Source organism: Malania oleifera, chromosome 9, assembly GCF_029873635.1.
Source record: "Malania oleifera isolate guangnan ecotype guangnan chromosome 9, ASM2987363v1, whole genome shotgun sequence".
NCBI classification, from domain to species: Eukaryota; Viridiplantae; Streptophyta; class Magnoliopsida; order Santalales; family Ximeniaceae; genus Malania; species Malania oleifera.
In genome coordinates this window covers 19,543,643-19,570,511 of record NC_080425.1, presented here as the reverse complement: position 1 = coordinate 19,570,511, position 26,869 = coordinate 19,543,643, and the positions used below count along the sequence as shown (strand labels likewise).

Sequence of the window (26,869 nt, the reverse complement as noted above, 5' to 3'; positions counted from 1 at the left end):
AATGTAATCAGCCCAACCCACCCAAAGCTTCAAATGACCATTGTTTTATGCTTGTGGCTATTAATTACTTCACTTAATGGGTTGAAGTTACGTCTTATGCAAGCATAACAAGAATGGTTCGTAGTCAAATTCATCGAGAAAGAAATGGCCTATAGATATAGCCTACCAGAACAAATTATCTTGGACAATGCCAAGAATTTAATCAACAAGATGATGGAAGAATTATGCAATTAGTTCTAGATCCAACATCAAAATTCATCTACTAATCGTCCTCAGATGACTGAAGTTGTTGAAGTTGCCAATAATAATGAAAAGAAGATAATGGTAAAGGTGACAGTTACCCACAAAGATTAGCATTAAGATGTTGTCATTTGTCTTATTGCACAGCTATCAAGACTTCAATATGGGCAATTCCACACTCATTTGTGTATGGAATGGATGCAGTAGTGCCGGTAGCCCCAATTCAACCATGGTGTCATAATGGCAGTGGACAACGACTGCTTTCTTTCTATGCGCACAGGATGGGGAAACAACTAGGTTTTAATGTATTAAAACCCGAAGGACCATAATAATTTATACTTCGTGTAAAATAAGTGTATGGAAAATGGGTTATTATAATGCAGTGCAAGCTTTGTATTAGGCATCCAATAAAAAAAATATATCCATTAAACAAAGAAAGACTTAAAGCCCTATCCTTACCGCAGGTCAAACTTGAAGTGGGAGCATTTGTACACATGGAAAAGGTATATATAAATGCTCATAATTAATTTAAGTAGTCTAAATTAATAAACTTATGACTAATTATCTTATTGGACTCATCCAACCCCAATCCCTTGTAAGCGTTTGAAAAAAATATAAATGCTTATCATTAATTTAATTAGTCAAAATAAATAAATTTAAGGCTAATTATTTTAAAAGATTACACTTAACCCTAATTCTTAACTATAAATACTCTTTGTTTCCTCTCGCAGAGGGAGACTAGAGAAAAAAAAAATAACAAGAATTTGGAAAGACAGCATACATCAATCTAATATCCATTCTTTATCATTTTTTTGCAATTAAAGAACATCAGCAGAACTTGGATCATACTTGTACAATCTACTCTTCACTCAAACATTCATCATTCATGATTAGGCTTATGCCCATGAAGAATGGATAAGAGTTTATCTTTTGGAAAATTGCCAAATTTTTGTCATCTAGAAAATTCACATGGCTAATTCGAGAACATGCTCCTTGACCCCTTAAATCGATAGATCCCTTTGACAAGATCAAAGATCAACATAAATTCATTCACCAAGGATCTTAAAATTGATCGTTTGAAAAATTCACCACTGCCATATTTATACAAACTTTTCTTATCTTAATTTTAAGGCACAAATTTTGACGTTACACTAGGGCTCAATAGTCTAAAAATACGTATACGTCTCCCTTCTTCAATATTCCAAAAATAGCTAGCAAGTTGGTTGTGCTTGTCCCTTTAGTATTCTCCAAAGACACCTAAAACTGCATTACCTCTGGATTTCTAATAGTAACTCAAAAGGAATAGAGATTTAGGAAAAAAAAACACATACACACACAATGAGATCATCCATGAAAACATTTTCTTCAATTTCGGTAATATGGTTCAAAGTATATTGTGTGGCAACACAATAAACTATAACTTGATAATGAGTAAGATTCAAATAGTCTTTCCTCAAGGGTCATAAATTGTAGAACATATATTAGCACAATAAACTATAACTTGATAATGAGTAAGATTCAAATAGTATACATATGATTCTTTAGCCTAGGGTAAAACATGACTAGCTATTTAAAATTCTAAAAGCATTATGATAACCACAATAGTTAACAAGCTCATTTCTATCATAGGCCAAATTTATGGCATGTAACTAAATCAAGGGAACATTAAATGCGGAAGTTGTCGATTAGAGATCATTCTTGCTATCACTAGCCCAGCAACCAATGTAGAACCAAATAAAGCATGCAATCTCACACAATAATACTTCGCCATGAAGATCTTTGTTTTGTTCTGCAAGAATAGGTGCTCAAAATGAAATACTAGAAATATTGATGCTCTGTTCAGGAACATGGATTTGGCCTTAGATTTGATTTATGCATATTTCGACAAAACTCAATATCAAGTTCTATTTAGTTTTGTGAAAATCGACACAATACCAAATCCAATGCTCCAAATCTATGTTTCCGAACACCATGACAAATTTATCCAATGAGAGAGAGAGAGAGCAAGTCATATCGTGTTGGTCCAAATAGAAAATACACACAAGTACACAATTAAGCACATTAGGAGAGATTTGGCATTATTTGTCCCTTGCACTTGGCCTATGTCCATGGTCCTCACAAGAACAATCCAATAATTACAAAGAAAAGACACCCAAATCTCGCATGTTTTACAAACAAAACGTATAAACTTGCAGTTTGGCAGTCCTGTCAAATGTTGCCCAGATGAGATCCCTCCAAATAAACAGTTGCATCACATTGGATGCTCCCTCCTAGAATTGAGGAAGCACCCCTCCACTTGGAACAACTCCCTCTCTCAAGCTAAATCATCTTCCATCCTGAAGCACTTCTCTATTTCTAACCTTTGAGTCTTAATCTTCAAGTATCCTAGTCTCACAAGTAGTGGAAGCATTAGCTTGCTGTCTAAGTCCTTACTTGTATGTTGGTTCACTTAAGGAAATTTTCCAAAACAACTTAAAAGTAAAATAGGAAACACGGCTCCTATCAAGAATCCCATAAATTGAGAACTTTCAAAATTTTGACTTTACAAGTCAAACAAGAAATTTGAGGCATATTCTAACAATCTCCACCTTGGCTCAAATTGCTTTAAGAAATCATATGTAATCAGTCAACCTTAATTCATAATATTACGAAAGCAATAACAAAAATCTTCAATCTTCAGGCATATTCCAAGTGTCTCCACCCTGGCTTTCCATATCTCCATGCTTTTCTTTTACTTGGCACACATCCACAATCCTCCCAAGAACAATCCACTTAAAAAAAGAAGGGTTCATAGTCACTCTCAAATAGTAGATCCAAATCTCCATACACCTAAAATCCCACACTACTCATAAACAACTTCACAAACTTGCAATTTAAGTATCACGTTAAATGTAGCCAAAATAAGACCTCTCCAAACTCAATTTTACATCACACAAGATGTTTACTCACACAATGAGCAAAGCCCCTTTTCCCTTAGGACAATCCCTTCTCTTGGTCTAAAGACAAAAAAGAACTCTTTACTCGCACAAAAAGATGAACCGCTAACTTGCTCTCCAAGCCTTTCCTCACTATTTATCAATTTGATTACTTCAAGAAACTCTTACCCATTAGAATTACTCCATAAAGGAAACTAGGACAAAATGTATTTTAAGTCAAATTCTAACATATTTCTCTTGGTTTATATTTCACGCTACTTAGTTGATTCCCAATCACAGAAGAATGGTCTAACCATGTAAAAGAAAGTGCACATAAATAATTCACTTCCTTTGCACATTTCAGTAAATTTCAGGCATTGCTTTTGCAGCACCGTGATTGTAAACCACAAATCAGGAAGAAAAGGAATTGAAGATGGTTAAAATCCCAAATCGAAGGCATCACATGCAAGTTCAAAGCTCACCTTGTGGTTTTCTTCAACATACTTAGCCACCAATTTTCCAATTGGCAAGGTCAATCCGCAACAAAACTAGAAAAGAGTTATTCAAATGCAAAACAAAGCATATTTCAGAATTTTAGCATGGAAACATTGAATTAAATACCAGTTTGAGCATGAATAAGTGAAATATACCATCCATGAATTCAAGAAACACTTACAATGCAAGTTAAAGGAAGAGCTTTGCTAAGAGTAAGCAGGACCAAAAGAGAATAGAGGGTTATAATGGCCACACTAACCACCCTTGAACCTGCTTCTGTACCCAGCCTAACCTACATGCAAATAATATGAAAAAAAATAAAAATGACATTTTTAATCAACTTTTAACAATATAAAGGTGCAGTGTAAGAGTATTCACCAGAGGGGACATTTTTCCAACATCCCTATCTCCTTCTATCTACAAATAGTACATCATTTGTCAACAAAAACAAAAGCAACCATGGGAGAGTGAAACCTATAAAAGCAGCGAACAAGATGAATGAAGATATGCACTCACAGACACACATACCTGGTGGAAGTGGCTACAAAACAGGATAAGGGCAGTGGTGAAGCCAACAAGGAGTGATGCAGAAAATACTGTTGGAGTTAAAGGAAGACAATTCTCCTTACTGTGAACCACTAAGACTAATGTTCAGAATACATACCAAATTTGAATCCAAATCCATAGTGGCAGGTAACCAGAAACCATACCCTAAACTGCTCTGCAACAAGTAAAAAGCAGTAGTAGCAAATGGTCCGAATGCTGCAAAACACAAGGGCTCTCCCAATCCTTGGTAACTTAATCTAAACGGTGGGCACTACAAAAACACAAGGCAGTGTATATATGAGAAAGGCTAATTTCTCCTACGGCCAATTTGATTGGTGGAAAAATCTACATGCTGGGTGCATTTGTATTAAAAAATACAATGAATATGAACTTATTTTCAATTGAATAAAGGTAAACTCATTAAAATGCACTCGACAGGGGATTAAGAATTTGCAACAAAAAAAAAAAAAGAGTGAACAATATAGGAAACAATGAACTAATAAGGAAAAAATAAAAAAAATATCAATCAGCCGCCACAGCATGACATGATTTAGCAGTTGGGAGTCTAGAATTCAAAAACTGAACATTTTAGATTGCTCACACACTTAATTGGGCTAAGGTTCTTTGGTATGTAAGTGCATTAGCCAAAGAAAAATTGTATGAATAAAAGACCTCTGGAAATAGTAGAAAAACAAAACAATAAATGGGGGTTACAGAGAAAAAAGAAGGATAATAATAGCGAAACATAAAGTGATTGAGACACATGAGACTCAGCAAACTAAACTGCACACTAATCAAAGAAACATTAAACTTAGTTGTTGTAAGGCATAATTAAGGATCTTCTTGTGGATAACTACATGGAATCTCTTAGTATGACTCATTAATGGATGTGCTTGCCACTACAAGAGCAACATCTATTATCGCAGAGCATTTTTACCACGCTGCAACTCTGCCTAGAGGCAACCAGAACAACTAAATTTTATGGTGGATACAGAAAATAATAACAGAAGTCATATATAATGCTTCAAAAAATATTTTAGAATACTTTCAAATAGCAAGAGGAACATACCTGATACATATAACCACAAGTAATTGCAGAAGCTAATAATAATAATGAATGTATACTTCCTGCTTCCATAGACACCCATGCAAGTCCAAAGGAACCAAGAACAAGTAATACGTAGGCAGCAGCGAGGGTTGTTGTACGACTTCCAGAATGAAGTATAGCCAACAATTGGCAAATTGTTATTGTTGTAAATCAAAAATAGGAGATAGAAACAAAAAAAAAAAAAAAGGAATAAATATCATTAAAAAAGAAAAAAATGGAAAATTTACCTGCCAACCATGTTAACAACTGATTCTTTCTTGTTCTTGTCTGCTCCTGTATCGTAATCGTACACGTCGTTGCTGTCCACAACCACATTAATGTCAAAGCCCTTGGCAAAGACATAAAGGTGAAAATAAAGAGTCCGCCAATGTTAAAATGTCTACAATTTAAGAAACATGCATCACTAAGCTCAAGGTGTGGCAAACCTAGTTTGGGGTGTTCGTCTAAATTACACTACTTCTTTTTCACTTAAAAACAAGATGAAATAAATTATCTTATGAGTTCGAAATAAAGTGCAAGATATTCCCTCCTGAGGTGAAAACCAGAAACAAACAAGCCCTATCAAATTTTTAAAATGCGCTATAAAATGAAAATATGCACACGAATAGCCACAGTAAGTTCCCCAGCCAAAAACTAGAAATTGTCAACTAAGGAAGGAACTTCACTTACTGAGGTAACAAAGCTAAGAACATTGGGTAATTCTTGAAAATTTCCAGCATAAAATAAACAAAGGAAAATTACAAAAGCTTGGTCTATGCACAACACTTTATAGGATACAGTTTATGAAAGTAGTATCTTTTCCCAAGAAGCATAGTGGTGGTTTAAACAGCCGCTATTAATTTTAATGACATGTAAGTGTCACTTTGAAAACCTTATAAACAATGTTAAAAAAAGAAACATTAATTCTAGTAATAAAAACATTAATTCTAACAACTTAGTCATTTTCAAAATAAATAAACTTTATATTATCAGAAAAGAAACAAGTCTTAGCATGATGCATATGCATATCTAAAATACACTTAAACCTATGAATTGAACAAAAGTTATTAAGTTCTTAAAACCATAGGATAAACCTTTTTTAAAAGAACCTTTTTTTTATAAATAAAGGAAAATTGATTGAATAGACATCAAGGGGATGCCAGCCCATGGTACAAGAAGTCAATCACCCTGAAGGGTCCCACAAAAATCAAAGATTACATTATAGTCATTAACAACTGTCCCACCATACCATCTAGTGACCACAGTAAACCAGTGCTCTTTGTTGATCCAGAGTGCTGAGGTTAAATTTTTAAACATTCTCATATTCCTCTCTTTCCAATCACACCAGAAAATTGCAGAGGGAATGAGGGACACAGCCTTTCTCCTCTCTTTTGTTGCCCAAATCCCTTTCCAAGCCCAGAGTTCCCCTCTCACGAAGTTAGCAATAACCCACCATTGTCCAATCAGAGTCAACGCCATATTCCAAAAATTCCTGGTCTTAGTGCAATGCAGGAGGATCTGTTTTACTGATCTGCATCAGCCATGCAAAGGGGACATCTGTCGGTGACTAATGGACCCCTTCTTTGCAAATTATCCAAAGTTGAGATATTACCATGTGCTGGAAAAATCTTGAATTCAGATTGAAGAATTCTTGCAATACCTTGTTGCTTAAATATTCTTTGATTGATATTCGTTAGCAACACAAAATTTCCTGCATCAAGGGTACTTACTATAGTATTTTTAGGCGGTTATCATTACCCTATTAGTTTCAGCCACCAATGAGATCTTCTCCTCTCTTATTATTTCTTTTCTTATTACTATTATTAATATTTTTCCAAATAGTTGGTTAGTAGTGGTGATTTTGTGTTTATGATTTATAGGCTTAATATATGCATTTTTGTATTTTTATGTTTTTCATTTGCTAGTCTTGGAATAAACAAAAATTTTCAAAATCTACAATTGCATGGTTTTTTTTTTAAATCTTAGTCTAGCTTGGATTTACACCCAAAATTGTAAGCTTTAATTTTTAATTTTTTTTTAATGCATTGTATTGTGTGTGTGGTTTCTACTAGTTATAGGGTGTGATTTAGAAAATTGTCTATATGAAATAAGTTTGCCCAAAAAAAAAAGTTTCAAACATGTACTTCGCCTGTGTAACACATTCTTTGTACACACAATCGGTCTCAAGCCCAAATAAAGGAGTAGAGTTGTGTTAGGTAACTGACAGCCAATGTAAAACTTTGCCAAAATTTATCATCATGAATTCTTGCCAAATTGACTTAAATGAAGGGAATAGACTGAATCAATATAGAAGGGAGGGGATTAATAAGTTAGCTCAAGAAACTAAGATTAGATTAGCAACTTGAAATATAGGGACTCTTACGAGCAAAAGTATGGAAATAGTGGAAATAATGCTTAAAAGGAAAATTAACTTAATATGTCTTCAAGAGACGAAATGGGTAGGAGAGAAAGCTAGAGAAATTGAAAAATCAAGATTTAAATTTTAGTACTCTGGTAAATAAAACAAAAAAATGGAGTAGGAATTATTGTAGATAAAGACCTAAATCATAATATAGTAAATGTTAAAAGAATAGGGAATATGATCATTAAAATCAAGATAGCTTTAAGCCCAAAGATAGTGAACGTCATTAGTGCGTACGCTCCTGAAATAGGCTTAGCAAAAAATCTTGAAAGAAACTCTTGGGAAGATATGGATAGTATTTTACAAGGGGTACCTACGTCTGAAAAGACATTCATAGGGGAACTGATTTGAATGGTCACGTTGGAAAAGGATAATACAAGATATGAGACGATATATGAAAGTCATGGATATGGAGATAAAAATGAGGTCAGTGATGCAATCTTAGATTTTGCCATGTCTTACAATTTGGCTATATTGAATACTTGTTTTATAAAAAGAGAAGAACACTTAATAACTTTCAAGAGTGGGTATAGCAAAAGCCAAATAGATCTCTTCTTACTAGAAATGGGGATCGTCTATCTTGTAAGGATTATGAAGTCATCCCAGGTGAAAGTTTGGCTACACAACATAGAGTCTTAGTATTTGATATACATATTAAAAAGGTTTGGGATGAATAGGAATAAGACCAAAATATATGAAATGTAATTGCAATAATGTAAGGAGTAGCAAAAAAAAGAAGATTAAACTAGATAATCAAAAGATTAATAACACTAATAAATTTAGATATCTCGGATCTATCATGCAAGTTGAAATGAAAATTGAAGAAGATGTAGTACATATAATTAAAACAGGATGGGTAAAATGGAGGAGAGCATCAAGCGTGTCATGAAATTGTAGAATATCTTTAAAATTAAAAGGAAAGTTTAATAAGACAGTTATAAGGCCAACTATGCTTTAAGGTTCAAAATGTTGGACAAATAGAAAACATGAACAAAAAGAAAAAGTTGCTGAAATGGGAATATTTAGATGTATAAGTGGTTTTACAATAAAAGATAAAGAAACAAGCATATACGTAATAATTTAGACATAACACCGGTTGAAAATAAGATAAGGGAGGGGCAGCTGCCTTCGAAATCTGAGTCCAAAGGAAATTAAAGTTGTTTGACACCAAATGAAAGAACTTCCTGTAGAAGGATCCAACAGTGAAGGCCCCCTTCTCATCTAAGGTCCAAACTAGAAGATTAGTACTATTGTGGTGCTAGAAGTTGTAGAGAAAGTTGTAGAAGTCTGTGAGCAAGTTGAGTTCCCAACCTTCCACATTTCTAAGGAAGGAGATGTTCCAAAAGATCCCCTAAGGGCTTTTGATTGCACCACACATCATGCCAAGATAAATATTGTCCTCATTCCTCATCTAAAATCTAATACACAAAAAGAAATCATTCCATCCTTTCTTGATGAAATTCCACACCCTTACATGACACGGTCCCACATCGGATGTGTACTAGGGAGATCTTGGACTTACAAGGATGGTTTGTGCTCCAATTATTTGAGGTGCCTTTTAGAGGGCAAACATGTGAGGTCAGTGGGCCAAAGCGGACTACCTCACCAAAGTTGGGCCCAAAACCATTACACTACACCATGTTGTCCTCTACTAGCCTATGAGATCCAATCATTAAGTTCAAACCCATATTTCGCAGCAATGATTCCCCACCAATGGTGATCTTTCCACAATCATTTCCCTAAAACATCTTTATCAAAAATGTGGAGGGACTTCAACCCAAACCTCCTAAATGAATGGTTGTTTCACCATGCCCCATTTGAAAGGGTGAAATTTGAAATCCACCCCAAAGCTCCCCCAAAAACACCTCCTTTGAATTCCTTCAAGCCTCTAGGCAATTGAAGCCAAAAAGGGAATGAGAGACATGAAGTGACTAGGGAGAGCTGTTAAGGTGCTTGTAATGAGAGTGAGTCTTACCACTTTTTGATAGATTCCTTTTCCATCCAACCAACCTTTTTTCAAATTTTTCAATGATGGGGTCCCACACTCCTCATCTTTGAATTTGCTGTTGAGAGGTAGCCCAAGGTAATTAATAGGGAAAGTTCCCATCTTGCAACCCAAAAGGCCAGACAAGGAGAGACCTGTCTATAGTTTCTCCAACCAGAATGATTCTACTTTTTCCAAGGTTAACTTTAAAACCTAAAACGGCCTCAAACCATACCAAGATACATCTCAGGTTCAGAATGTGGAGGTGGTCATCCTCACAAAAAATGATCATGTCATCTGTAAGCAAGAGATGTGTGGCCTCCATGGACCTTTTGTGCCTACCAACTCTAAGGCCTTTGATTAGCCCTTCTCCGTTAGCTTTTTTCAACATGAGGCACAACACCTCCATCACCACAATGAACAAAAAAGAAGATAAAAGGTCCCCTTTTCTCAATCCTCTAGAGAAGCAAAAGAAATCGGCAGGGTGCCCATTGATTAACACTAAGACACTAGGTGTATTCATGCAATGAGTGATCCAACTACACCATTGCTCCCCAAAGCCCAGTTTCCCAAGAGCATAGAAAAGAAAGTTCCAGTCAATGTGATTGAAGGCTTTCTCCATGTCAAGCTTGCACACCATCCCACTTTTCTTTTCTCTTTTAATAAGTATCCACCACCTTGTCAGCTATGAAGTTTGCATCCACGATTTGTCTTCACACCCACAAAGGCGTGTTGATGTTATCCAATGGCTTCCAGAATGGCTCTTTTGATCCTTTAGCAAGGACTTTGGCAAGGATCTTATAAATACTTCCCACCAAGCTAACTGAATGAAAGTCTTTAATGTTGGTTGCCCAAGGTTTCTTCGAGATCAAGGTAACGAAAGTGGCATCGATGTTGCTCACAAATATACCTGATCGAAAGAATTCCTCAAAAGTGTTAATAAAGTCGTGCTTGAGCTCACCCCAATTTGACTAGAAGAATGACAAGGAGAACCCCATCTGACCCTAGCACTTTGTTTCCATTGCATTCTTTTATGGCATGGAGGATTTCCACTTCCTCAAAAACGTGTCTGCCACTCTACGGTGGAGCGGTTGATATATTTAAAGTTGATATAGTCCACTAATCCTATGGGAAGCAACCAGTTCATTGTATGTTGTAAATCCAATCATAATGAATCAATGATACCATGTAAAGGGTACTTGCCTCTATACTTTTCCACATTCACTTAATTAATAATATGGGCAATTTTTAAACATCCATATATTTAACAAAGAACATGAATCAATCAAAGGATCTACATGAGGGAATATGCCCCTAAAGAGATTAAGGACATGGAACTTATATTCTTGAGCAGTTGGTTTTGGGAGGACTCATAATGTATGATAAGCAATTGGATTTTGATAATCTAAATAGATTGACGGTACTGACCATAGATATAGGATTACAATTGGGCATTGATAATCCAGCATTTGTTTCTAGAAGTACTCGTAGATGTAGGATTTTCATCTATACACTAACAATCTAAATGGACTGCTCTAGATATAGAATTATCAATTGGGATTAATAATCCAGATTTACCAGCTTGTGTGATGTTTATCAATTAGAGAATGTATTGGTGTAGCAAGACAAAGGCAAACACATGGGTGCATGATGCAAAACATGTACCCTAAGTACAATCAACCTTTAGAACTCCTAAATGAAGTTTTACATGTTATCTTACCATAAGTTGTAGTTAGGGCTACATACGAGCTGAGTCGAGTTGAGCCGAACTTCAGCATGCTCAGGCTTAACTAGGCAAAGCTAGAGCTCGGCTCAAGCTCGAGCTCAACTCGGTTCAAGCTCTGAAAGTTGGGCTCGAGCTCGGCTCAAGATTAAAAATATTGTCTCGGGCTCAACTCATTTGCATGCTCGGGCTCGAGCATAGGCTCAGAGGCTCAGGCTAAAATTTTATAAATTATCTAACAATTTCATCCATCTATTTTGTTTGGGCTAGAATTTGTGTCTTTCTCCTTGGGCGATTGGACTAGCATTCGACTCTTGGGATTGTGTCAACTTAATGAACCTATTAACAAGCTTATTACCAAGCTCCTTAACAAGCCTAATAAACGAGCCCATTCGAGCCAGTTATCAAGTCGCTCATGATCCAAGCCTAGCTGTGCTCATACTCGACTAGTTTACAAATAGAGCCTAAAAATTGGGCTTCAAGCTCATTTTAGATAAATAATGAGCCCAAACAAGCCCTTACCGAGCCGAACTCCTGAGCCACTAGTGAGCAGTTTGGTTGTTTTGCAACCCTAGCTATTATGCTTTAATCAATCCACATGTGCTATCCCTTAACCAAGAGGATTGAACATGTACAAATTAGAAGGAAGGTAAGTGAATGTAAACATAGGATCCTTTGCTCTTCATTAAAAGAGAATGTCCTATGTAATTTTTCTAGGTATAACTTAGGAAATCCTTGACTAAGGTATGGAAGAAAAGAGAATATATTCTCTTTATTGTTTTTATTTGGATCATGATAAAGAATCAACTGCATGGCATTCAGCAAGGGGCTTGATAGTAGGAGGCATATCATCAAGGCGTTGCATGAAATAGGTTCTTATGCATATAGGAGACACGAACACTTTTGAAAGCTTGAAGTGTCGATGTCCAACATGTATCGGATACCGATACCTGCCTAACACTCCCTAACACGTATCCAACACATGTCAGGAATTATTATTATTTTATTTGTTTTTATTTTTGGACAAGGTTAAAACACTTTCCAACACTCCGTGACACAACTACGACACCTCTAGGACATTTCTTGCACTAGAATGATATGTTTGGTTGCCCTCTTTAATTTTGTTAATAAAACCCCATAAAACAATTAAGGAGAAGTTGAAAGACTGAGAGTCAAGAGGTTCTTTGATATATGAGTGGTTAGGATTTGAAGCACTAGTGCCTGTGTGCCAACCTTGTAGAGCACCGCTGGACCTCCTAACCACCCCTAGAAACCCCAACCCTCTGTAAAATAAAATAAAACCATAATTTATTTGTCAATCTCTGTTCATTTTCTTAAAAATATTTCTTGATAAGACATGCCCATTGCCACCATTAGCCATGTCCTTGTGTTGTGTTTTTTTTTGTTGGACCAATACTCCGCAATATGAATGTAGTTGACAATTGTATAAGTATGTTTGTAAAACGTGTAATTGATAACTTCTCATAAATAGTGCTTATATGTCCTTTAAAATAAAAATTACTACAACATTTGTCTTCTAAAAGGAAAACATGCCTCTGTGTGTGTGTGTGTGTGTGTGTGTGTGTGTGTGTGTGTGTACTTTTACATTAATTAATTAACGTATCCCTAACATGTCCTATCCTCATTTTTCGAAATTGTCGTATCACCATGTTGGTATCCATGTCTCATGTCAGCATCAATGCTTCCTAGCTCTCCATTCAACCTTATCTACATTATCATGATATGCTGCTAGTGTCACTCATGGATATTAAACATCCTATAGAAAAATTTTGGTAAAAATTAATTGGAAAGTATTCTAAATCAACTAAATTAGGAGTACCAATTGAGATGTTGACAAAGATGAAGATCATCACTCACTACAAGAATAAGATGAACCTAAGAGGTCACATTTAGGACTGCAGATAATTCGAGACACCCATAAGCTACTTGTTGCTTGCTTCATACTAGCTCGTTCAAACCTATTTGTTATGACAAATGAGCCCAGCTTGAGCCTACATTTGAAGCTCGCCAGCTAAATAAACCAAGCTCAAGCTTAATCATGCTTGGCTCGCTACACTCATGAGCTGGATCGTTTATTAGCTTGCTTACCTAGCTTTAGAGCTAGCTCGTTAATAGCTCAATAGTAGGCTCGTGAGCTACCTTGTCAAATAATCCCATAACATTCTTATATATAGACTCGTTATTAGACTCACGGCTCATCATTAGACTCAGTTGTTATTTAGAGGCTAATTTAAAAACTCAGCTTGTAACTCATTTAAATTGATATATTTTTACATATTTAATTTTTTATTTTAGAGCATATGTCCTCAAATTATCATTTATTAGGGACTTGGAAGTGAGTTAATCTTGAGCTCGAGTTCTTTAGCTTAAATCGAGATTTCAAGCTATACTCAAGATCATCTTTTTTATAAATATGAAACAAGCTGCAAGTGAGTCAAGCTCAAGCAGTATAGATGTTGAGCAGGCCAAGCCCAAATAGTTCCTTTCAGGCTTGATTCAGGCTCAAGCTTCTTTCAAGTCATTTAAGCCAAGTTCAAGCTAGTCAAGACATGGCTCATTTGCAACCCTAAATCACATTCAATAAAGGCAAGTGATGATTAAGAAGAAAAGGAGAGTTGAATATATAAGATGCATTTAGAGGGAAAAAGGTAATTCAGGAAATCTCAACTTCCCAAGGGAGGAAAAGCTTAAGAACCAAAGTTCGGAGATGCCATGTTTGGCCGTTCCATGCAAGCCTAAACTCCTATATAAAAGGGTAAAGGGGCCAGCAAGAGAGCTAGAACTCCCTCACTAACTCCACCCCCTCTCACTTTTCTTTGCTCTCTCCACCAAGTTAATTGTATGCTAAGTGTTCCTTGTGAATGACTTCTGACTAAGATCTGCATCGATACGTGCTTAGAGGCCAAGCAATTGAGTGGCAGAGAGTGTTTCAAAGCTTGAATAGTCGAAATAGGTAGGTTTATCTCCATTCTCCTTTTTTTTTTTTTTTGTAAATCAACCATGGATGACATTTTTCAAATTGCATGCTTATATTAAAATTTTAATTTCCATTGCATGTTTGCATGCATATTTTATTTTATGACCCAGGCAAGCTTATCAAGAGTGTTTTCACTCACTCCAACTTGCACGAGTCTATAAGATTCTTAAGAATCATTGGTTCAACCATCCATATTTTACAAAAAATTAAAGTACATCACCTCATAAGAATGGATTTTTTTTATGATTCTAAATTCAATCGTTGATGAACTTGGGATCTATGCTTGTCACCTTTCCAATTGTACAGCCCATGTTAAACTTTCTCTTGAACTCCTTTAACTTGAGATCTTTAGATCTCCAACAAAATTGAGTTATAGCCATGGTAGTCGCTCTATTGTGGTAATAATCCCATTTCCCTCAAGGTTTTCCTCACCCACTTTCAAGTTACAGAAGTCTATAAGCTTATTAAGAATCATTCATTCAACCTTTCCATATCTTACAAAAATTAAAGTACACCTAATAAAAATGGAATTTGTTTTAGGATTTTAAATCCAACAGTTGATATACATGGAAAGTACGCATGTTACCTTCCCAATGGACCAAGCTATGGTCAAATCTCTCTTGAACTCTTTTAACTTGATATATTTTACAAATATCTCTAGCTCTCAAGCACAATCCCTCAATACTGGTAAATCCCATTTCCCTTAACATTTCCAAGTTGTTTCTCCAGGAAGGGCATTAGTAAGAGGGTCAGCTAACATCACATTAGTTGGTAGATATTCTAACATGACTAATTCTCCTATGATATAGTGTTTTCTTGATGTGTCTTTCGATTTACTTGTAAACTTCAAATTTTTCAAGAGGAGGATTTGTAGCCTCGTTGTCACAAAATATTGTGACTAGTTGTATTGGTCCTTGAACCAATGAAATAAGCCTGTCTAACAATTGTCCCATCCAAATAACATCCTTAATAACAAGGGACATTCACATACTCTGATTCCATCAGTTTCATAGGGATTTCCTTATTCTCTCAGAACATCCACTCCTGGTGTATAATGTAGGCTCTCCTCTTCTTTCAAGAATCCTCTTTACAAGAATTATTGTTCCTAACTTTCTGGACACAATTCTTGAAATTCACAACGGGGAAAAAAAAAACAAGGGTAAAATGGACAAATTTTCTCTGTGCACCACTGAAGGTACTCACTAAAGAACAATAATTTCCTCACCAGGCAAGTGTTTTATGAAGATACCATTTCCAATAAAAGGTGGCATAAAGAAAAAACCATTAATTCTAGCAAAGAGAGTACATAATTTATATCTTAGGAAGAAACTTCTCTTAGAATGCAAGTATAGCTGCAAGGCACTAGGATAGCCTATCCAGCACCACAATAATTTAGTTGAATCATTCTCCAAAATAATGGATGACTATCCTAGTGTAGAAGACCACCATTAGAGCCCACAAAAAAGAAAGGATATCTGAGAAAGACAAAGTGCTTGGATGCAATTCAGACAACTGGTCTAGGCAATTTTAAACAAGATAACCAGCAGGCGGTCTCAATGCAATAATACTGCATATGCGTGCATTTTCCTGCTCTACATTGCATGCTTGTACAACTTACTTGAACTATGCACCTGGTCGACCTTTTATGTTGTTTATTACTATCAATAAGGATATTATTGATTTTCTCGCAACAATTTTGAGAGAAGCAAAAAATTTATTTGTCAATACCCTTGCCAATAGTAATGCAACATCTCGTCCATAGTTACATTGTGCTAAGACCAGCAATGCAACTCAACTTAATATCTGAGTACCAGTAATGAAGTTCACCTTAAATTGAGCCATGTGATTATAAGAACTGAAGAAGCCAAGAGCACAGAGTAGCGCCTAGCAGAGAAGATGCCTGTCTGCAAATAAGCAGCTGCACTGCCAACCTGTTTGAGGAAAATTGGAAGTGTTTAAAAAGCTTATCGCTCAGATAATGGTGAAAAGGATCTAAGCGATGAAGGCAATAATTGAACCCAATTAACAACTCATTCTAGTCTCAAAATATCTCATTATTGAACTGCTTCTGTTGTATACTTAATACAAGCATGCTAACATATTGGTAATCTTTGATATATTATTGAATATTTCACTCTAAATTTGAAATATAGCATGCTATCAAACTTCAAGTATCAATGTTTGAACAACCCATTACCCTTTTTTTCAATTCTGAGTCTTAAACCCTTGTGAAGAGGAGGTATCTCAGTATTAGACTTCTTTGTGACAACATAATTACTGCACGGATACCTTGCCCCCAGATTATTCGTTGATGCCAATCAGTTGACCATTAAGTCGTCAAATCTCACCAAAGTGGGGGATTTGCAGTCATTTTTCCTTTACAAGAATTTTATCACTTATGTACCAAGAATTCATTCATTGTGCAAATTTGGCAAATCAATATTACTAATTATCTATAATGGATAAGTTGGGACTATGGATGTCTAATCTTGTAAGACAAGAAATTTGCCTGGTCGGTGGTAAAATTAAGTGAGGAAAGGCCAATGAATTTGGCAAAATTTCAGAATTCTGCGAATTATGATGGCAAAGGATTAAAGAGGGGATTTTTAACTAGGATGTGTTGGTTCTTTCCTTCTTCAGGTTTTTCTATTCCTTTTTGTTATCTCTTTCGAGGATTTCTCATCCTCCCATTCATTGCAATTGCTCTCTTTCTTTCTATTAGATTGCCACTTTATCTAAAAGCTTAAGCTATTAGGTTGTGGGTTAACAATGTATATCAAGCTTTTAACACTCCCCCGCACGTGCAGCCTGAAAGCACGTGGAGAGATAAAGACACAACAAATAACACCCATCATAGGGAATATAATAATTTTTTTAAACAACACATACCAAATGCAGGCAACGAGACTAGAACCCAAGACCTAGTAACCAGCTCTGATACCATGTTAGATTACCATTTCACCTGAAAGCTTAAGCTATTAATGGGACAACAAGCCTTAACACTCCCCCACATGTGCAGCCTGTCAGTATGTGGAAAGAACCGAAAGATAAACATATACAATAATTTTTAAACACCACACAATAAATGCGGGCAAGCTTTGATACCAAGACAGATTACCACTTCACCTAAAAGCTAAAGCTATTAGGTTGTGGGCCAAAGGTGTATATCAAGCTGTAACATTTTCTCAATACATTTTCTTTTGTTATAAAAAAATAATTCACTAATCATCTGTTTGAAATGCCAATATTTGACTACATCTGACATCTCTAACCAAGAAGTAAAGGTTTACCATCCAAAACAATTAAAGCAAAACCTATAGTATTATTATAGCTCGTGGATGAAACAAATTAATTCCAAGCTTTAAGGCACATAGTATCCAATATTTTTTTGATAAGCAAGAAATGACTATTAATTAAAAGCATCAAAGGGGTGCAACTGCAGCCCATGTACAAATGGAACACACAAAAATAAATAATAAATAAATAAACAAATAAAGCTCTACAAAGCCAAAACCAAATCAAAAAGAAAATATATCCAAGCATTCTACGAATGCCATAAGAATTCCCACAATCCTACTCTTTCCATAAGTAAAGAGTGTAGATCCAGCTCTTAAATTTTCTCAAGAGATACTCATTCCCTTCAAAAGCTATATTTCCCTTCCTGCTAAATAATCCACATAATGCCAGGAGGACCTCTCTCCCAAATATCTCTATTTTTTCCTTTTCTCTTTTCAATGAACTCTTCTTGCACTCTCTAAATACCAGATAAAGCAGTGGCCAACTTCCACAATGATTCATTGAGTATACAATTCAGAGTGCTCAACAGCTTCTGCTGCACCATTACAATGTTAACACCTGTTTTCACCAAAATCTTCCTTCAGTTGAAGATGATCACAAGTAAAAATTCTGATGCCAAGAGGTCTCCCGCAAGGACAGTGCAGTGCACGAAGAATATATTAATATGAAACTGCAAAGCCTCAACTGGTAGCATGCTTCAAAATAACCGTATCCTCTCCTCTTCTTGCATTAATTTCATGAATTATATCAAAAGATCATCAAAGTCATCAAATGTCTAGTGGGCAGTTCCCGCAGACAAGGGACACTAAGTCCACATAACTCCTCTTTCCTCAATAATATCTGCCACTGAAGCTTCCCAATTTGCAGCAAATAAATACAATGCAAGGAACCAACCAGAAAGAGAGAAATCATTACAAAATGATATAGGACAATCGCTACCCATGTCAAATTTATCATGCATGAGCATGATAAAACCCTTCCACTGTTTGTGAATGGGCTTCCAAGGCAACCTAGAATGAGAGGAAATCCATCCCCCCACGACAACACACCACCCCCTCCCCCCCAAAAAAGGAAAAATCACCATCCTCCTGAGACAGCCCTATATGGCATATATTGCCATAATGACTTAGCCACGAGGGATAAATTATCTAAAATCAAAGCTTCCTCAATTGATCAAGAGAAATTACCCTCCAATGTTCCTTCCATCAGCTAACCCACAGGGAATGATTTTGTATAGTCTCCAACTCTCTGCCACAGAAGTGGAAACAGGGAAAAAGGACAAGAAATAAGTGGAAGACAAAACCAAGTGCCCTTGATGAAAGTTATTATCCCTCCTTTGGATAAATATAAACGACTGCATCCACTGTCCAGCAAGTCTGCATTCAAACCTTTCTATTACAGGATCCTAGATCCTTACATCGTCACATGTCACATTTATAGCACCTAAGAAAGGCCACAATAAGCGATAGGGAGCTTTCCATCTTATCCGCACAAATATTTTCCAATTTGGCGCCATTGCCACAATTCCTCAACAGAATGAATTCACCCTTGCATGGATTCATCTTCATCCAGGAAGCCACTTCAAACCAGAGCAGCATACATCTCAAGTAAAGTTGCTGTTCATCTTCCACCCCACAAAAGATAATGGTGTCATCTGCAAAAAGAAAATGTGAATACTGATGGTATTCCACTCAGATGTCCAAAAAAAAAAATCCTCCAATATAACCATCTTCCATGGCCCTCTCCAACATCCTGATGAACACCTACATTACAAAAATTAAAAAGGAGATATGGACCTCATTTTCTTGAACCAATTGGACAGTGGAGAAAACCCTAGCCAGAGCCATTGGACTGTTAATAAGGACCAACTACCCAAGGATATGCAAGAACGAATCAAATTGGCCCAAATTCTCCAAAGCATCTTCTTCTTGACAGAAAGAAGAGAACTTCAAATTAGCATCTTTTTCAGCTTGGTGTCCACACTTCAAGTTGAAGTAGCACCAAAGAGGATCTCCCTGATGTTGACTTGGTGTCCACACACTCATTTGCAATTGAAGTAGCACTGACAATCTGCCTATCTGCCACATAAGTTTGCTGACTTCAGAAGATAATCTTCAACCTTCTTGCCATGACTCCAGCATAAGAAGAGAAACTTCAAATTAACATCATTTTGAGCTTGGTGCCCACATTCAGTTGCAGTTAAAGTAGCACGGAGGATCTGCCTGATGTTGACTTGGTGTCCACACATTCATTTGCAATTAAAGTAGCACTAACAATCTGCCTATCCACCACAAAGTGTGTTCACTAGAGAAGATTATCTTCAGCCTTCTTTCCATGACTTCAGCCCACTATTTGCGGAGATATTGCACTTGGCTGATCGGAAAGATGGGACCAAACAGGGTCAAATATATGAAGCTGACAGTGCTACCAGCCACAAAACCCCCCATCATGAAATTCTTAAACCACCTCATTGCATCTTCCCTAACTACCTCTAGAAAAAAGCAACCAGCACCATACATCTGAGCTAGGACCTTCATCCCAAAGCCCTCACAATTTCCCCCTGTCTAAATGGCCTCAAGTATTAAATATCATCCGCAACATTGCATACTGGGGAATGCATAAAGGTATCACTCAAGAACGAGTCCAGTATGGGGCATCCACAGAAAAATTCACAGCATATTCAATATTTCATCTGCACCGTTCCTATTGTTGCACTGCATCTTTCATTGCAGCACAACACAGGCTCCTTCGACCAAGTTGACTGTAAAATGCTTCCATTTTTTTTTTTATTTTTTTTTTTATGTGAGGGTTAGAAGCATGATTTCTAAGCTGTACCACAAAATTGTTTCATCAAAAACAAACTGAAGATTTAAATCAAGTTTGTCATGATACATTAATGTTTCAACATTTGCATATAAAAAATTAATGGCAAATTGAAAGGTACTATAAGTTGAGAAAACTCACAGATAGAGGAACCAAGGCAACAGAGTAAATAGGTAATTTGATTGCTCTCCAAATCAAGGTTGCCCTAGAAATATTCTTTTCTTTTATCTCTTCATGACTAGTGTTGGACCGCTCACAGCTCTCGATGGAACTCTTCCAACATGGGTGATGTCTCTTGTTTTTCAATTGCCTTCTACAAGCCCTGTTGCAAAATCTTTGGGCACTACAACATAAACATTATAACCTTTCAATATCATTTAAATGGCTTAATATTTGTTGAGACCTAAGAACAATCCCAACTAATGCACAAATAAAGACCATGCTTTCTCGCCCTCTCTCCAATGTGTGCACGTAAATTAAAGTAGAATGGTTTTGTACAGCCAAACCAAGCTGGGAAAGTAATAAATAATTGTGGCATCAATTACTTTAAACTTTGGTCTAGCCACCAAGGAACAAAGTCCAGGCACCATATCTCTCATTACATCATCTCACACTCACCAATAAATATCAGTTGTAAAATTTTAAGGACTGCAATTAATGTTTTTCAGATGATAGTTACTTTTATCAGTGCTACACCCAGAAAGGTGGTTTCATACACTCCAGAAGGCATACAATGTAGGGTTAACTACAAAAGCAACTTATCCACGTATTTCTTGGACCAATCAGAAGGTTTTGGACGAGTTGATCTGAATAAATTTGGAAATTTAATCAATAAATGTCAAATAGAACCAAATTTGAGGAATATCCCTTCCTGGAAGTGTTAACTGATAAAAGGATGGACAAAGTAATTGCCATAAAAACAAATGCCTCGAAATAGAAAATTCTAAGAACTGACCACCAAATAATAAATTGTAACTGACATTTTGTGGTCAACCACACCCCCCCCCCCCCCAAAAAAAAAAAAAAATTTAATAGACAACTTTTTCTTCTCAAATGCATGGAGATTTGAATTTTCAATCTGCTATCTGTTTTTATTTGACTTCCTCATATAATTGATTACCTTTTTCCCATTAAAGTGTTAATTCTTAGTTCAGGCAGTGAAAAGATTTAATAAAGAACTAAACTAAATAGAGAAGGTAGTCATAAATCAACTTGAAATAGAAAAAAGGATTTATCTAGCCAAATCCAAACAGTTGGGATCAAGACTCTGCTACTGTAAATATATAATTGCTTAATTCAAAATATTTTACTCTTAAACATTATCATACATCCAAGAATCTCTTTTTGATAAATTTCTATTTATCTCAATTTGAATGCATTGAGTCATTGAATTAAACTCGAATTTGTAAATTTATTAATCTTAAATCTTTTTTTTTTTTTTTTGCCACAGGAGGTTGGGGGGATGGAGAGGGTGTGTATTACCTAGGATAGGGATGTAAGTCTGTAAGAGTGAACTTAGTAAACCAAAGAACTAACAGAACGAAACCTAACAGTTTGGTTCTTTAAGTATTTGGGCATGTTTTGGTTTAGAAACTTAAAGAGTGAACATTTTGGTTCAGTTTTTTTTTTTTTTTTGCAATAAATGCAATCGGAGTGAACCATTAGAAAAACCAAATTAGAACCAAATCAATCCCAACCAAACCAACCCAAAGGAAATGAATCAAAATTTTTAAAATGAAATTACATTTTTTTAGATGTGGTAAAGTTAAGATTCAAACCTTTGACTCAAGAGGTTCAATTTTCATGTAGGACCAATCCAAAGGAGTTTTGCATTTATATTAGGATAATAAAAATAATAAATTACAAAAATTAAATGGAACAAATTAAAAGGGCAAGATTGTAATATCACTAAGTTATCTTAACCTGAGAATTGAAGTTGGATGCTTTGTTGTGCCTTTTTCTTTTTTCCCTGCATGCAATCTAAACTCTGACTTTGGAATTTAGAACTCAGAACTTGGAACTTCGAATTCAGGTCAGTTATCTTCAGTTAAATTTCATTGGAATACTGCATTTTTTAGCCATTCTTTTATTGGCTTGAAAAGATAATTTTTATCATTTGCAATTTTGCGAACTGGTAATCTTTCAACTAAGAAATTGAAACTCACAATGATTTAAGTATTGCTCAATGCAGGTGAATGCTCTGATACCCAGCAAGGTGAATGAATTAAGCACATTAAATTTGGTCAAATTAAGAAACATGCAGCTCTTTTGTTGTTTTTAGTAGAAAATAGAATGTTTTGAGTTTTTCCACCACAGTTTTTACTTTCTACAATAAACTAATCAATTTTAGCGCTAAAAGGCTCATATCTCAAATTAATTTTTTTGTAGTTGGGTCATTTTCTGGGCTATAATTTTGCAATATGCTAGGTCTGGTTTACCCAGGGAACTTTTCCTAGGAACTGAATCAAAACAAACCTTAAAACTTTGGTTGGTTCTATTCCAAGGATGGTTCAGGTAGGTTCCAGTTCTAAATGGAACTGGAGCATCTCAATTCATGGTCAAAATCCTTAAGAGCAGAGCCAAACCAACCCATTTACACCTTCCCTTAATATTCTAGCTACAATGTTATTAAATCCATTTTTCCAACAGTAGAGTGAGGGTAATATGTTTCAGAATATACATGATCACTTGCTCCATTGTAGAGCAAGTCCTAACTTGCCCAAACATTGTGATTGAAATCTTAGAATATAGGAATACAGGTAACGGCAATCATTGTCAGAAAACAACAATAAATTATTATCATTGCACGAAACCCATTTTCTAACTACTTAGGGAGGTATAAAATGTTCAGAAGTACAATGCAGGAATGGAACTTACCACTGACCATTACTCTGATTCAGGAGGTATTTCTTCGGGCTAAACCCTAGGCTAAGGATACAGACTCTGGCTTCCATTGCTAGTTACACATTGCAACACAATCTACAAGCAAGGAAAGAAATGCTTGTCTGTTATTTGTCTATCCTGTAACTCTTATCACTGGAAGCCCAAATATGCACTTAGTTTAGCGAAAATTAAAAGCAACAGATTAGAACTTACAAAACGTAAACGCGCAATAGATACTACAAATGGATCTTTGTAACAGATAAAAATTTTAGGAAATAGGATGTACGAGCAAGTAGAGGTGTAATAGATAGAAATTTAAGAAAATATTAATAACTTTATTACAGTTTTTAAATTGCAATTTGCTACCTAAAATCTTATTATTTTTTTACTTAAAGATCAATTAATTAATTTTAAATATTTTAAATAAATTAAAATTTATTATTCAGAGGGTACTTATAGGTCTACATTTTCATTTCTAAAATTTTTCCTTTGGAAATTATATTGTTATTTATCCATGAGGTTAGACATTTTAGTTAATAAATTAATCTATAATTATATCTTCAAGATTTTTTCACCTTTATTTCAAAAGACAAGGATATTTTTGTCCACCAAATGATTTACACTATTCATACTTTTATATAAAGTATGGATATAGAATAATTTTTCTTTAAAAATCATATAAATTTAATTTTTTTTTTTAAAAACTCATATATTTAGATTTTTATAAAACAAAAGAGTAATAAATTATATATTTTAATTTTTATTTTAAAATTATGCAAATATTTAAATTTCATATATCTCATAATTCTAATTAAAATATTTATGCCATATGATAATTTATATATTTTTAAAAAAAATTTCATGGCTTTATATTTAGATTACTTATGCATAGGATGTATTTACTAATTTTATCAAAATTTACACTAATCCAAATGTCATAACTTTCTGATAGCCGTAGTACAAGTGAATATTTCCTCCTTATCACATATCATATGAGAGAGAGGACTGAAGAGGGAAAAACAGAGGCAGAACTCTGAAGTGCGAACAACATATGGCAAAGGAGAGAGAGACTCCGAGAAGCAATCTTAGTAGTGCAAGGTATTCCCATCATTTTTCATTTGAAAAGGCAAGCTTGGTAATGGTTGTCAAATTTAATTCTGTACTTTTTTTGGGTTTTCTGCTCTTTTTGTTATTCTATTTCAATGAAATGTTTTTCCGTACATTACCCCAAGAGAGTTTTCAAATGTTCCCCAGAAATGAAAATTTATCTTAATTCATATCTGGGAGTAGAGAGTTGGAGTCATTGAAAAACCCCATATATTATTAATAACACGAAATTTAAATAATTTCATCATAAATTGGCCCTTCCTAGGTCATAAAATGAACTTTCTTTGTGATTGTGCTTATATTTATGTCAGCTTACATGAATTTATATGTTCAATTGAATCTTCTCTCAAACATCAGCTCAGCATTGGAAATACACTTCCCAATTGGTCCTTCAAGCAGGAATAGTGCTTTCCAAGAATAAAACTAGTTGTATGGAGATTTAGTCACATACATACATTTATTTTATCTTCTTTTCTAAACTATCTGGATTTTATTCCAAGAATTCTAGATACCCAACTCTTTTGTTCTGTCCAACTATATTATCCTTTATGTGTGATGCTTACATTTTGTTTTATACTTATGAGCATTGTACATATGCCGACTGTTATTGGGTTTAGGTGCATTACCGGTGGCCATAGCTAGGGTTTCAGTTTTTCAAATACCTGCGTGTTAGCATTTAAAAAAAAAAAAAAGAGGTTTATCTCTACTTAAAATTCAAGAATTTAAGTTTCTATTTTTGAGCTCTTTAGGCTAAAATTTGTCCACCCACTTGTTTTACACCTCATGGTTGTTATAATTAAATAAATCCATTTCACCTCTACTTGCTCTTACATCCTATTTTCTAAAAACCAGCTCCACAAATCAAGTCCACAAACGCAAAGATCCATAACTTTTACCCAAACCCTAGCAAATGAGACCGAAAACCCCCAAAATATCAAACCCAGACCTGAAATCCAAAAACAAAAAACTCAAAAACCCTAAAGGGGGGCGAAAAACCTGAATGAAGCATCATGATGTTGATCGATACTTACAGATCGTAGGAATGCGAAAATGGAAGGCGTTGCCTGGCAAGTGGAGGGATCGAGTCGCAATCAAGAAGCTAAAGAAGCAGATGAAGAAGGAACAACAACATCGACACTTGAATTGAATTAAACCTCCAGCAACAACGGCGTCGCCTCTACTTTCAACTTCACTCCCCAGGCCTGGCAATTCGGCTCGCAGGAACAAAAAATAATCAAAAAACTGGATTCGCTGCGGTGCTGCGCAGGAGTTGGCGTTCCTTAGAGATTGGCCGCTGATTCTCTCCGGAAGGTAGGTGGCTGTGTTTTCACAATCCAACGGTTGAATTTGCCATAGTATAGTTTCCGAATTCGACTTGACGTCATTTTAGGTAGTTCAATTTCAGATTCTTTTGGAGCAAACCCGCACCTTCTTAGATTTATGTACTTTAGTAATGGTGTGTGATATGGGACATTAGCTTTAGATTTGAATAGATTTAGGTAAATTTTAATATAATTTAAAGTTATTTTTTATTTAAATTTAATATGATTTTAAATTTTAAATTTTTTAAATATATAGAAGTCAAATTTGACTTTAAAATAAGTTAATAAAATTTAATTAAACTAATTTTGGAAAAAAATAATATATGTGAAATTTTTTATATTATGTTTTTTTTTTTTTTAAATAGTCTGTTAACTCTCCAAATACGGTTCAAATTATAATTTTTTTAAATTAAGATATAATTTTCCTATTTTGTATCCATAAAATTAAGACTTTTACCTAAGCAACTTAAACTATTCATCATATGAGATGTAACATAATGTTTTATGCATAGTCCTTCAAAATAATTATACAATATAATTTAGAAAAATATTCCCATTTAATATGAAGTATTGTTAGTAGAAATGTTAGAGAACTCATCCTCAAAATCTAAGTATTAAGGAGAGAGAGTTAAGAGGATTTTATACTGGCCTTGAAACTGCTCACAGAAACGATATGAAACTAAACGGACATTAATAAGAAGTTAGATTTTATGTACCCTTAATAATTATTCAATTGTTTTGTAATTAATTTATGAATTATTTTATTTAATAAATCACGTAGACATAAAATGTTGCTTTTAAGTCGTACAAATAACTTATTAAAATATGACAATGAAATCGTATGAAAGTTTATTTTATGACCACAAGAGACAAGTTTAAGATAACATCTAGATTTTGTGATATTAATAATATATTTGTTGGACTTTTGTGGAGCCTAGTTATGTTTTGATTTGGATGACGACCCGACCTCTATTTAATTAGAGATTTCTATCCTAAGGCTTAGTCCATGGAGCGAAGGCTTGAGTCG

The 26,869-nt window shown here is 35.0% G+C and overlaps 1 protein-coding gene across 3 annotated transcripts; it reads right to left on the bottom strand.

Annotated features, from left to right (window-relative positions):
- Positions 1 to 1,698: 1,698 nt before the first annotated feature.
- Positions 1,699 to 25,947, bottom strand: LOC131164566 (2-carboxy-1,4-naphthoquinone phytyltransferase, chloroplastic). Of its 3 annotated transcripts, none has more exons than XM_058121853.1 (12): positions 25,552 to 25,947; positions 23,408 to 23,509; positions 20,672 to 20,873; positions 16,238 to 16,341; positions 5,532 to 5,603; positions 5,266 to 5,404; positions 4,361 to 4,467; positions 4,179 to 4,278; positions 4,029 to 4,067; positions 3,832 to 3,942; positions 3,638 to 3,703; positions 1,699 to 2,029 (listed from the first exon to the last, which is right to left on the bottom strand). In XM_058121853.1, exons 2-12 carry the CDS (start codon positions 23,482 to 23,484, stop codon positions 1,895 to 1,897), a joined length of 1,152 nt encoding a protein of 383 aa, XP_057977836.1. In that variant the 5' UTR covers positions 23,485 to 23,509; positions 25,552 to 25,947; the 3' UTR covers positions 1,699 to 1,894. The 3 variants fall into 3 exon arrangements, with proteins under 3 accessions (XP_057977836.1, XP_057977834.1, XP_057977837.1); XM_058121851.1 differs by having other exon boundaries at positions 23,408 to 23,566; positions 25,517 to 25,940; XM_058121854.1 differs by lacking the exon at positions 4,179 to 4,278 and having other exon boundaries at positions 4,315 to 4,467; positions 25,552 to 25,940.
- Positions 25,948 to 26,869: the final 922 nt, after the last annotated feature.